Source organism: Ochotona curzoniae, unplaced genomic scaffold, assembly GCF_017591425.1.
Source record: "Ochotona curzoniae isolate NIBS_2020 unplaced genomic scaffold, NIBS_Ocur_1.0 contig_3498, whole genome shotgun sequence".
NCBI classification, from domain to species: domain Eukaryota; kingdom Metazoa; phylum Chordata; class Mammalia; order Lagomorpha; family Ochotonidae; genus Ochotona; species Ochotona curzoniae.
Window position 1 is genome coordinate 18,943,270 of NW_024465885.1, and position 13,195 is coordinate 18,956,464.

The 13,195-nt window shown below is 37.1% G+C and overlaps 1 protein-coding gene across 1 annotated transcript; it reads right to left on the reverse strand.

Moving 5' to 3' along the window:
* Positions 1-11,842: 11,842 nt before the first annotated feature.
* On the reverse strand, positions 11,843-12,943 carry HTR1F (5-hydroxytryptamine receptor 1F). The gene has a single exon (XM_040980853.1). The coding sequence runs from the start codon at positions 12,941-12,943 to the stop codon at positions 11,843-11,845; it is 1,101 nt and encodes a 366-aa protein (XP_040836787.1).
* Between the last annotated feature and the right edge of the window lie 252 nt (positions 12,944-13,195).

A 13,195-nucleotide genomic window follows, 5' to 3' on the forward strand; every position in this document is an offset into this window, starting at 1 on the left:
AAAGTTTACTAAAATATTTAAAAGAATTAAAAGGCATGAACAATGAGAAAGAAGGAAATTAGTTTGTTAACACCCAGTATTTTCTCGGTCCTGCTATGGCATAGACTTTTCCAGAGAGCTCATCTTCAACATTTCCTACTTATTTTTGCAATCAATTGGCAAGGCTAATCTCATTGTTTCTTTTGAAGAGATTTAAGAAGAAAAATGTTTCTCAAATACCAAAGCCTTGGCATGTGAATAAATTAGAAATACAGTATAGTTTAAGATAAGGAGAAAACCTTTTTTAAAAATAAATTTTATTTTTATAATGACTACATGGTGGGAAGGATCAAGGTTTAGGGGAAATTGGGTGTATTCATTGCTTAAAAATTTGCTATTTCTTCTTGTTATTTCTGGGGGAGGGGGGAAGCTAAAGGGGGAAACCACTCATGACTTCCCACATGTTCCAGTACCCGGGGATGAGGAACCACCACCTCATATCAACCCAGAGTCTCGATGTATACATATTCTGAGGGTTCTTTCCAAGTGGTTTAGATAGTTCTGAAATGCTGCCAATATTTTTAGAAGATGTTTTTATTTTCATTGGAAAGGCAGACTTACAGAGAGAAGGAGAGACATAGAGAAAGATTTCCATCTGCTGTTTTTCTCTCCAAATGGCTGCAACCACTGGAGTTGAATTGATTAACAGCCAAGAGCCAGGATTCCCCTCTGGGTTAGTGGGCGCCCTCTTGAGTCCACAGCAGGAAAGCTGGATGGGAAGGAGAGCATCAGGGACATGATCCAGTGTCCATATAGGATGCTGGCATTTGTAGGCAGAGGACTAGCCAATTGGACCATTGGCTTCCTCAGTTGCTGATACCCATGCAGTGCGCAGTATGACCCAAATGCACATATGGGTACATGACAGCCAACTCAACTAGACAAGCAGGCTGCCTTGTCGGAGGATGGAAAGCAGAACAGCTTGGATAACTCTTCTGGCCAAGCTTTGCAGCATGTTTTTGAGTCTTGGGTGCACTAATGTGGACTTTGTCAACCTAAAGTCCTTGGAAATATTTTCTCAAACCTGGAGTAACAAAGCCAACAACTCTTCAGAACTATCAAAACCACCTTTGGAATACTCTTCTCCACATCGGGGACCCTAAGTGTCATCAATTGACCATGCTTCATCTCTGGATACTGATTTAGTTTGACATCAAGCAGTAGTCCCTCCCTCCTCCTCCCCTGTGGACATAGGGAAGAAAAAAAAACCCTGAAACATTTATAACACCTACTTTCCTCAGGACCTGAGCCTCACCATCCTAATCAGGCCAACATGGGCATGCATCCCTCTCAGTTATGTAAATAGTATTAAGAAGAAAACAAAACAAATTTAATGAAAAAAAGAAAGTGGTAACAAAGGCAGAAGCTGTCCATAACCTTAATTGTTGGACAAGAGGAATGGAGATGTATGTCACCTAAACACGGCCTGGCAGATCTTCACAGCAGCATCATTCTGCCCCATGCACCAGCCCACACATCCATCCATATGTGGCAAGGACACTTGTATCTGCCCCCTCCCAAAAGTTTTCTTTTATTATTTTATTAGAAAGTCAGAATGACGGAGAAAATGAGAAAGATTGAGAGGGAGAGGAAGGGTAAGAAGGAGTGGAAGAAAGATACTCTTCATACACTGATTGGTTTTCAAAAGTCCGAAACATCTGGGGCTGGGCCAGGAGCCGGGAACTCCAATCAGGTCTCTCATGTGGGAGGCAGGAACTCAAGCACTTGCGCATCATCATTGCTTTCCAGGGTATCAGCAGGAAGCTGGATGAGCGGTGGAGCCGCCTGGACCCAAATCGACACTGCTGTATGGTGTGTGAGCCTCATAAGTGCCAGCTTTACCCTCTATTTCTGTTTTCCATGAACTTTTAAGAGACCCCTCTATATATTTCAAATTTTTTGTTCTAGAATAAATTTACATTTTAACTCCATTTTCTATGAGTCTTCTGAAATACTCCAGTATTATTTAATTAAGCAGCATCGTAATTCTTTCTTCTCACTCTCTAAGGCCAGCCCTTCTCCTCTTTGTCTTTATAAACATTAATTTTGGGAGGAAGAAGTTGAGAGAAGCTGTTTCTCTAGGTCTACTGTACTTAGTGTAATGACATTCAAAGCTGTTCTAATGTTGGAACTCAGAACAAAGCACTCTATCTAATATTGTAATATTATCTCAGAAAGTATTTTTACTGATTATTTTTTAGCTTCAGGAAAATAAAAGAAAATGTCATTGCTCTAAATTGACTTTTTAAAAATGAGTTTTTAAATTTAATTTTATTTTTAAAGATTTATTCATTTTTATTGCAAAGTCAGATATACAGAGAGGAAGATTTTCTGTCCACTGATTTACTCCCTAAGTGAGCGCAAGAGCTGGTGCTGTGTCAATCCGAAGCCAGGAGCCAGGAACTTCCTCTAGGTCTCCCACATGGGTGCAGGGTCCCAAGGCTTTGGGCCGTCCTCGACTGCTTTCCCAGCTGGGAGCTGGATGGGAAGTGGAGCTACCGGGATTAGAACCGGCGCCCATATGGGATCCTGGAGCGTTCAAGGTGAGGACTTTTAGCCGCTAGGCCACGACGCCAGGCCCAGGAGGCTCCCCTTTTAGCACAGGCTCTGCACGTACCATGGAAAAAAAAACACGTCATGGAAAAACACTTGGGTTGTTAAAATCTCTGTCACCCATTATCATTCCTTTGTGGTTTTTCTAACAGAATGCTACAGGACACTTTGAAATTATAAGTTAAAACCAACACTAATTATTTTTGAGAGATAGAATATGGTTTATTTCACATTTTAGTATATATTTTGCTAACATCAAATCCTTCTTAACAATAGCAATAAATTGAGTAGATTTTTATATTTTAGACATCAAGACTCATGTTTGAATATTTTCTGTTGCTTGGGCAGCTGATAATAAAAATCACAAAACTAAACCAGGTTTTATGTTTTTTTCTTCTCTTAACTAAAGATAGCAACTGTTACATATAATTTTTCATGAATGAAAAGATTTTTATAAAGAAAATTCACTTAAATGTTGACTCATTTGTAACAATGCAGTTATACCACTTAGTTCAGACATTAGTTCATGGAAAATCCCAACATGTCTGCCCAGTTTTAGCCTGAAGATGCTTTCCATGTGGTATACTAATGAGAATAGGAAAGAGGGCAGAGATTCCCAATGTAGGCATGCATTATAATTGGAGCAGTACCTACATCTTTAAACCAATAGGCGATACAATGGAAAAGCAAGCAAAGTACAGAAAGTTGTTGCTGACTTCAGTTTTGTATTTTGAGACACCAGATACATGAAAATAAAAAAAAGAAAAATAAGAACTAATACTTCAGCCTTATTCCCCTCTTTGCCCCAGGGATATGTTAATTAGGCTCTAAGTTTATGGGGGTAGGGACAACCAGGACAGGCCCTTTGGAAAATAAGGAGCGTGCACTCGGTTGCCAGAGTTAAGATTTTGTTCTATTTCTCAAAGCTGAAAGTGATTCTCAGGTGCTTGCTATAGAGTTGAGCAGGTTTAATGAATTGTTGTTTGTGTGATTGGTTAGCCTAACCTGCTAGTGCCTGAATCATAATTATATAGGATGCTCAGGTGGTTATGGATGCCCGAGCATTTATTATCTCTTTAAAGATTCTTGAAGTAAGTGAAGCTAGCATAAAGCTGTTTCTCCATCTTTCAGAAATAGACAATGTGGCTTCTAGAATTCTCCAGAAAGTAAGAAATCTTCCTTTTAAGCAGAAAAAAAATGACGTTTTCTTCTTCACTGTAGACGTATTTCCTAGTTAAAATGATTTCTTTTTTTCACCTGCCCAAAATTTCTGGAATGGAAGGGAGTCTGGGACCAACAAGAGGTGTAGAGAGGAATGATTTTATACCAGAGGGGCTAGAAGCCAGGAGCTTATAATTTTAATATGAGCAAATGCATGTATTTATTATTTAGATATATTTAAAAATAGTAATAAAATACTGGCTTTCAAAGTAGGTCATATAAAGAATTTTGTGTAATGCATATATGATTGATAATGAATAATTATAAGCTTATTGAAATGTGACATTGTGTATAGGCATTTCCAGAAAAATCAGAGCTCTATGAATTTCTATGTGTTCTTATTCCATATAGAAAATTGACTATTTGGTTTTCTAAGCTACCACCTTTTTGACTATTTTATGCATAAAACATATTTTATAGTTATGAGCGATTTGCTTATTTTGAAAATCAGAGTTAGAGAAGAGGAGAAAGAGAGATTCTCCATCCGCTGGTTCACTCCCCAGACGACACAATGTCCAGGACGGAGCTAAACCAATGCCAGGAGCTCCATCCCAGTTTCCCACATGGTACTGGGGCACAAGCAGTAGGGCTGTCTTCTACTGCTTTCCCCAGGCCACTGGCAGGGAATGGTCCAAAGTGAAGCAGCTGAGACTCAAACCATTGCCTTTCTGGGATATTGGCATTATAAGCAGTGAATTTGCCTCCTAAGCCACTGTGCCAGTCCCTGAGAAACCTATTTCTTTTTTTTTTTTGATTACATATTTGCATTTCTTTTTTATTTTAAATACTGTTGTCAAAATCAATCAGGTATTTATATTTTAGTTATTAGAACACAATGAAATGAACTAGGTTACTTAGAGAAGGAAATCAGTCATCAAAAATGTTTGGAATAGGTGTGGAGGAATGTAAAGTAACAGGCCCTTTAAGTAATTTACATTATTATTTTTAGTTGCAGTAAACCAAGCACTCATGGAGAAATTTGTAATATTTAACACCAAAAAGTTTACCGAAGATCACATCTTGTGATACTGACTTCCAGCTTAATACAAATTTAGTTTCAATACCTCAACAGAAGGAAGTATTGCTGAAACAATTCCAATTATGATTTTAACAGGGTAGAAAGATTTCTTTTTACAACCCTCTAGAAAGCTAGGAGGGTTTGAAGATGCCATGCAATAAGCAGCACAGATGGCAATACAGGAGAGAACAGACCGTGGAGTGCTCACAATGGTGCCTCTTGTACATGAGAATGTGGTTTTGGGGAGTGAATTGTTCTACCCAGGACAGAGCTTCCAGAGGGAGCCGGGAGCAGGTCATTAACTATTCACTGGTTCCTTTATAAATTTAGAAAAAGGCAGCTCACTGTGCAGAATGCCATGTTCCATGTCAAGTGCATTCTGATTCCTGTGCTTGTTACAGTGGATAACACTCAAAATATTCAAATCCTGTAGCAGTTTTCAAGGTCATTGGTGTTCTCTCAGCCTTTCTCTTTAGCCTTTGCCACCATAGTCTGAGGGAAGCAGGATGGGATGATATTTGCTCAGCATCAGGTTAATGATTAACAGAATTAGAACCCATTAGTCTTTTCTGATTTAAAATCCAGGAATCATCTGGTTCTCTGAGCTCCTTCTTTATATTTGGTGAAAGCCTTTCATTCTTTACCCTAAAAGAGTTAAACAATAATGTGCTTGAGAAGATGTTTTGATTCTTTGAAAAATTATATTTTTATAAACACTCAGTAATTTTTTTCCCCTTTTCTTTCTGTTGAATTACAGTCAGGTTCCTTATGGTACTACAGTCGTCTTGCAGATTTTAGCTGGGAGTCTTCTAGCAAAATGATGGTGAGACTAGTTCTTCTTCCTTCTTTCTTTTTTTTTTTCAAATAATTCCATTACGTTATAAATTGTTACTGATGTAATGTCGGGGCTTTTAATTGATTGGGATGATACTCTGTCGGCTCTACCTTCAGACCAGAGACGGTCTCCCCAAGAAACTGTTGAACTTATCTGGACAATAAGATGCTGGACTCTATGCTTTGTAGATGCTTGCAAGGAAAGAATCTCAACTGAATTTGAACTGTGGTTATGCAACAAGGTGGAGGAATCCACCACGGGGGGGGGGCGGGTTTTGGGGAGGGGGGAATCCCAGTGACTATAAAACTGTGTCATATAATGCAAGGTAATCAATAAAAAAATAAAAATAAAAAAATATAAGAATGGTTAAACAGAAGCACTGAAACTGCTTAGTTTTTTTTTTTTAAACTCGATTTTGAGTTTTTAAAACATCATATTCAAGTTCTGAGTATTTTAACTTACAGAATTTTGCATGCAGCCACTTGTTTCTGCACAAAGGTAAAAGACTATGCGTGTGGGGGCGGGTCCTGGTCTGCTTAGGGCTTTAAAGCAGTGGTGTTTTACCCACAGTTCCACGAGCTCCTCGCGTTAGAATAACCCAGGATCCTTGCTAAGGACTTACTCTTCTGTTCTACTTTGGATTTAGGGACTCAGAGTCCTTGGGATTTTGTAACAAGCATCTTGAGTGACTCATACACACTGATTTGTACAACTGGAAATTTAAAGCACTCTTCCTTTTTCCTGTTGCAAAATCTCCTTCTTGCCTCCTCCACCTTCATCTTCAGGTTCTGTAGTGTGCTTGACTAAAGAAATTAACTTTCCCCTATAGTTTATTGCTTCTTTACGTTAGCTTGTTTGTGAAATGATATACATGAATGCACACACAGTTGCACACTCATACTTTGACCTAGCAAAGCCAACTAACACAGAGAAAATATGTCCATATATAAACATGTATATATTTATATGGTGGATAGGGGATTGAGTAAAAGTCCATATATAAACATGTATATATTCATATGGTGGATAGGGGGGTTAGTAAAACTGTCCTTTATTAATTGAGTTAAAGGAAACTCCCAGGTAGTTCAGCCATATCATAAATTATAATACTGGATGATACAATATATAAAGTGTGATTGTAGGAAAAACTATTATTACAGATAGCTCAGGACTATCAATAGCCTACTAACCCATGCAAATCATAGTCTTAGCATAGGAAGACAAACAAAATGAGCTTTGTTCTGTCTCCATAAGCCAGCAAATCATTTTAGTGTCCTTGCTGAGGCGCAAACTCTCCTTGGCGGCAACTGGAGCTTTCACTAAACACAAGCTTTAATAAAAAACTGTTTGATATGATTTATTGTTGCTACTGTTGATACCGACAATCTCGCGCGTTTTTTTTCTCACACCAAATTTTTATGGTTTGTGATAAAATCTTAGAGTATAAATTCCTTGAAAACAATTCTTTCCTTCCTGGGTAGATTTCAAGCATCATTGTGCTTCTGCACAGAGATGAGATTCGATATCAATAACCAAACTTTGGTGATTTTGTTGGGAAATGTTTCTCTTAGGAATAAATTCCTCATTTTAAATAAGGGGAAAAAATACTGACTGTAAAGACCAAGAAAAGTGACCACAATGTCTTAAGAAAATATTTTATTTGTAACAAAAATATTAATCTGATTTGAGTGATCATTTTTAGCAAAATAAAATATAATTTTAGTTATTAGGATCTTAGAAACACATTTTCTGAAATAAATTAATATGGAAACATCTTGAGTTGAACAGCATTGTTTTTGAAGGACTTTGTAACATATTAAGAAAAAAATTCTACATATTTCCTTTCTACCTCAATGTGGTAAACCTGATTCTCTGACATAAGACAAGAATATTTTTTATAATGAGTTATGAAACAGCTCCCTTCTAGAAACAGAGGAGTATATTTCAGAAATAAGTTTATGGTCATCCTAATCTACATGCTATTTAGTGAGCAAATCAACAGACATCCCAGTAGCTGACTTCTAATGAATGCTCCAGCTATTTTTGATACTGTACTGAGGGGCAAGTTTAATATTGAGCCTATGAATATAGGGTCATACTCTGCTAAAGGATCCTCTGCTTGACCAATAGAAACAGGAAACAAGTGTGCCTCAGGGCACATCAAGGCTAGATAGGTAGAGATCCAAACTCAACAGAAAAGGGAAAGGAAGATTGGTTTTGGAAATTTAGAATGGAAATTGGTCCTCCTTAAAGATGACCATCAATTGTCAGGGTCTGGATAAGCTGTTGATGTGATGGGCTCTACTCTACATTGTAAAAGAAAATAAAACAAAAAGCCTACTAACCCAGGCAATTCATAGTCTTAAGTCAGTTTTATAGTAAAGATCATGCTTCACAAGTAGAAGTGAATTGTCAAGCACATTTTATACATGGCTATATCTAACAATAGAGTACTAGGTTGGATTTAGCATCTGGAAGTTTGACTTCCTGTGGGTCTTGGATTTCTTGAATTTCTTTGTCTTTTACTTGCTCTCTCTGAGAAGATTTAGAAGAATGGAGGAAGACTATCTGCAGCTACTTTCCTCTTGCTGGTGAACAACAATTACAGGAAGAAGTAAACTTGCATTGTCTATCTACTCTCTGTTGACTTTCTATAGTATTTAGATTTTCTTCTAAGCAGTTAAACATATGAATCACTATATTGCTTCACTTGGTCTAGGTGTGAAAACATTTTTGTTTCTGTAAAAATTCTCAGCTTTTAGTAACTTGGAAAATTTTCAGTGAGAGAATAAAACTAACATATTTGGAGAAGTGTATCTTTTAAAGTAATATGCTGTTCATATATTTTAAAGTGTGAATTGCTGGTTATTAGCCCCTACATTACCTGACATTTATATATATAATATGCATTTTATATATACACATAAAATCACTCATATTTGTTTACAGAGTATGGGACAATCTGTATCCTCAGCATATGGGAAAATATATAGATGGGGTGACAATTGCTGCCATGTATTGTTACTTGTTAGGACTAAGAAATCACTTGGAGTGGGTGGTGCAATGCAGAGTTAAGCGGTTGCTTAGTATGCTTGCATGTCTTTTAGTCATGTTGGGTTCAAGTCGAAAGTACTTCTTATCTGGCACCTGCTAATGCACCAGAGAGACAGGAGATGATGGTCCTGCTACCTGGGTTCCTGCAGCCTTCATGGGAGACCCCGCTGGAGTTGTTTTCTGGTTTTATTTGGTCTATTTTTGGCTGTTGTGGGTATTTAGAGAGTAAACACATGGTTGAAAAATTATGTCTCTTTTTCTCTCTTCCCCTTTTCTTTGATAGCTTGTCTTGCAAATAAATAAATGAATATTTAAGAAGTAGCTTCAAATATACAGGAATAGTAAACTTGATTTTCCTATAGATTTTGAAGGGAGATCTGACTTTCCTGTCTCTTATGGTATTATTCTCCCAGATTTCAGCTTCAGTTCAACTCACTTTGCAGGGCAGTATTTGTGTTTGGGTGAACCTTTCCCCTAATTGAAATTATTCTAGGTTGGTGAACTACATCTGTTAAATTTGAAAGTATCAAGATTTTTGAGATGAATTTAGGTAAGCTTGTTTGACAAGTATTTCAACTTCAGCAAGGTTTTTGAATGAATCAATAATGGAGGCAAATTTTTGGTAAGTGGGATGGGAAAAAAAGAAACAGAATGACAGGGAATTTTGCAGGCTTTGGGCTGTCAGGAGACTTAACGGCTCTGGGAAAAGCAAAATGAGGATAAGAAAGGAGGCCAAAAGCCTCATTTGCTTGTCCATTTTGGGGTGGGAAAGAAATCTCAGCTAACTGCTAGTTTTGCTTGGGCGAGCCAAGGCTCAGTAACACAATTCATATGGCCTGTTTCCATATGCTTAACATATCCAGTTTACCATTTCACATCAGACTTCTGTCAAGATCCACATTTTAGCAAAGAATGACATTATTGTAGCAACTCCTGATTCCCTCTGTTGACTTATTAAGTATTTGTCACAGCCTGTAGCTTTTGCCATCTTATGTCTCATTTGTTTCTTTTTGTTGCCACCATCAGAATCAAATGTTAAGCAACAACACCGCTTTCTAAAATTATTGCTTTGTTTTCAACCAACTCATTATCTCTGGTGCCCTCTTTGCTCAAATCTAGTCTGATAACAATGCCTTTTAAAAAATATCTGCTCTAAATTTTCCATGTATATATGAAAAAAAATTAGTGAACACCCATTCATATCAACGAAATTGACCATAGGTGTCTTTTTTTTCCTGTCAAGGTCAACCACAATAATGCCAAGTTTTCTTTTCCCCTCCTTTCCCTTTATTGCTCTAAATAGCTGCTGAACTCTCTATCATACCTTTGTTTTTCTCAATTACAGATTTTTCATCGTTTCTTGTTTCCTCATTGTCTTATGAGCATATAAAGAGGAAAAGCTATAGTTTACTATTTTCTATATCTTTTCTCTCCCTATTAAATGTTTCAATGTCTTGGATAAAATGGGAATTCTATAAATACTTCTTACATTAAGTAATATGTAACAGATGCTGAAAAAAACATGATGCAATGCACTGTTGAGCATCGTGTCAAGAAAGAATAATTTATAATAAATGTAAAGTTATAATTTTAAAAAAGTATGTGTGTTGTTTTCAAATGATCTTGATTGATGATGGGTTTTCCCATAAGTTGGTCAATGACAAAGTTTCAAATAAAGCAAAATCCTCTCACAAGCATTGCTGTCAAATCCTTATATTAGACTTTCCAAGTGGATAACTCATTTATATATAGTATAACATGAACCTTAAGTTATTTATTTGTACTAATCGGAAATTTAGAGATTTTTTGAAGTTAATACAAAGGACTAAGATTTCCTGTTATAGTCTTGATAATAGGAAAAGGGAAATATTAAAACCAAAGGTATAGAGATGCTAAATGTGAACTATTCAGGCGTTGTTGTTGGTAACAGAGGCTTTTCATATTAAGAGAATGAAATACATTTTAGATTTCAAAGAGATGTTAGAGGGAGTGGGCATTTGGCCTCAAGGTTGACATGCCTATTCCCTAGTGTGGTGTGCCTGGAATCAATTCTCAGCTCCAGCTGCCTGCTGATACAGAGCCTGGCAGATCGCGGTGATCGCTCAAGTAACTGAGTCCTTGCAACATATGCAGGAGACTGAGGTCGAGTTCTTGTCTCCTGGCTTCAGTGCGGCCAGTCTGAGCGATTGTGAGCATATGGGATGAGAACCAGCAGACAGGAACTATGTCTTTCTATCAAATGCATAATAGAAATATTTAAAAGACATTAAAAGTATAATAACCAGGGTAAGTACCCTGAATGTGTACTGCCTTAAGTTTGACTCTTAAATTAAAAAGGGGGCAATTATAACATCATCTCTCCCCACGACCATTATCAAATTCTTGTCTCAAGGCTAAGGTTTTATTTCAAATGTTGAACATTTGTGGTTAAGATAATACCTTTGTAAGAACTTAGATTAAATGGAACACCTTACATAGGTACAAATTCCATATCCAGAATTATTTTGCAATCTCCAACCCACTATGTGATTGCTTCTTACTGTCTAAACTCAAACACAATGTCAGTATCTCTTTTGTGTTTAGTCTATTACCCTAAGGAATAACTGTTATTTTCTTCCCCCTTCCCTTTTGCCCAGACTAAGATGGATAAATGTGAGTTTTGCGGTGAATTATATAAAGCAATGGGATCATATAGAAATTGTGCATGGAATTACATTAATTAAAAATTCTTTTATCAATGCCGTAAGACAAACTGGAATATCACCACAGTTTATCTCATATATATTTCATATATATATGAGATCTCATATACACATATATACATACATATACATATATATATACATATATATGTATAGATATACATATATATATTCTAGTTGGCTTTCCACAAACATTGCATAGGCAAAATGTTTTGCATAACCTGCATAAATTATTTTGAATACCCTAGAATGATAATTGAATCAAAGAATTATATTTATCAGACTATTAAAAATATAAATTAAAATTTTGTCATTTTGGAAGTTCTAACGTGTTTTCCTCTAAAACTTTAAATACTTTTTCTTGGCATTTCACTTAGTTATTTTCCCATTCAAAAGTTCTGTCTCTTAATAATCTTTTTTTTAGCATCGACATCGCACAAGTTTTTGGAATGCTTTCTTAAAGTCTTCATTGAAGATTGTGTAAATCAGTGGATTGATAAGAGAATTGAGATATCCAAGCCATGCCAGAAAATTTGACATTTCTTCAGAAATTTTACATTTCTCACAGACATTAACAACCAATTCTTTTACAAAAAAAGGAAGCCAGCATATTACAAATGCACCCAAGATTAATCCCAGTGTAGTGGCTGCTTTGCGTTCTCTTGTGCCCGAGATCTTTTGCCTTCTCCAAGATTTCTCATGCTTTAATTCAGATCTGGAAATCTTCACTGTGTTGTGCATTTTGTCAAGGTCTGTTGATGGATCAGATAAAGACTTTTCCAGCATGTAAGGTGTAGAGACCAGTCTGGTGCTTTTCTCACTGCTCTCCAAAAGTACTTGGCCATTCAGCTCCTCCTTGGCAATCCTACTTGCTTGTCTCTTGTGATACAACGTCTTTGCTGCTCTGTATATTTTGTAGTAGAGAATCAAAATCAGTACAAGTGGGATGTAGAAAGCGCCAAATGTCGAGTAAATAGTGGAAACAATGTGATCATGCTTGATGATGCACTCATCGTCTCGGCTAGTTCCTTGGTGCCTCCAGAACAGGGGAGGCATTGAGATAAAGACAGATATAATCCAGACCACAGTGATCATGATGCCAGCGTGCTTGGGAGTCCTCTTCCTGGCATACTCAACCGCATCCGTGATTGCCCGATAGCGATCCAAAGCTATAGCCGAGAGATGCAAGATGGAGCATGTGCAGCAGATCATGTCAACACTCAGCCAGATGTCACAGACAACCTGCCCCATTATCCAGCTCTCTCTCACAATGTATACAATGCTGAAGGGCATCACCAGCACAGCTACGAGAAAATCTGTGACTGCAAGGGAGCAAATTAGATAGTTGGCTGGGTGGTGCAGCTTCCGCGTTACAATGATTGCAGCAATCACAAGGGAGTTGATGGTTGTTGTCAGCAGTGCCAGCCCGGAGAGGGTGAGTGACACCAGGATTTTGGATGGCATTCTGTTTAGCAGTTCCTCGGAGGTCAAGTTTTGATCAGAGGAGTTTAAAAAATCCATTTTTTGGGGATTTGATTTTTAAACATTAAGTAGCTGAAAAATGAAAACCTGTAATGAAAGAGGGGAAAAAAACAGCAGTTCAGAGAAGGCTTCATGATTTTTTCCCTCTTTTCTTTCAGAAAAGTTTTTAAGAAAGTACACATGTACATTTTTCCAGAATATCCCATGGGTTGAAAAAAAAAAGAAATCCAAATCAATGGTTTCCTTTTTCTCTTAAAAAGCCCAATGATTAGTTATAAAAGGATTCTTCAA

Coding starts and splice junctions, on each gene's coding strand:
- HTR1F (XM_040980853.1), bottom strand. CDS start 12,943: ATGGATTTTTTAAACTCCTCTGATCAAAACTTGACCTCCGAGGAACTG.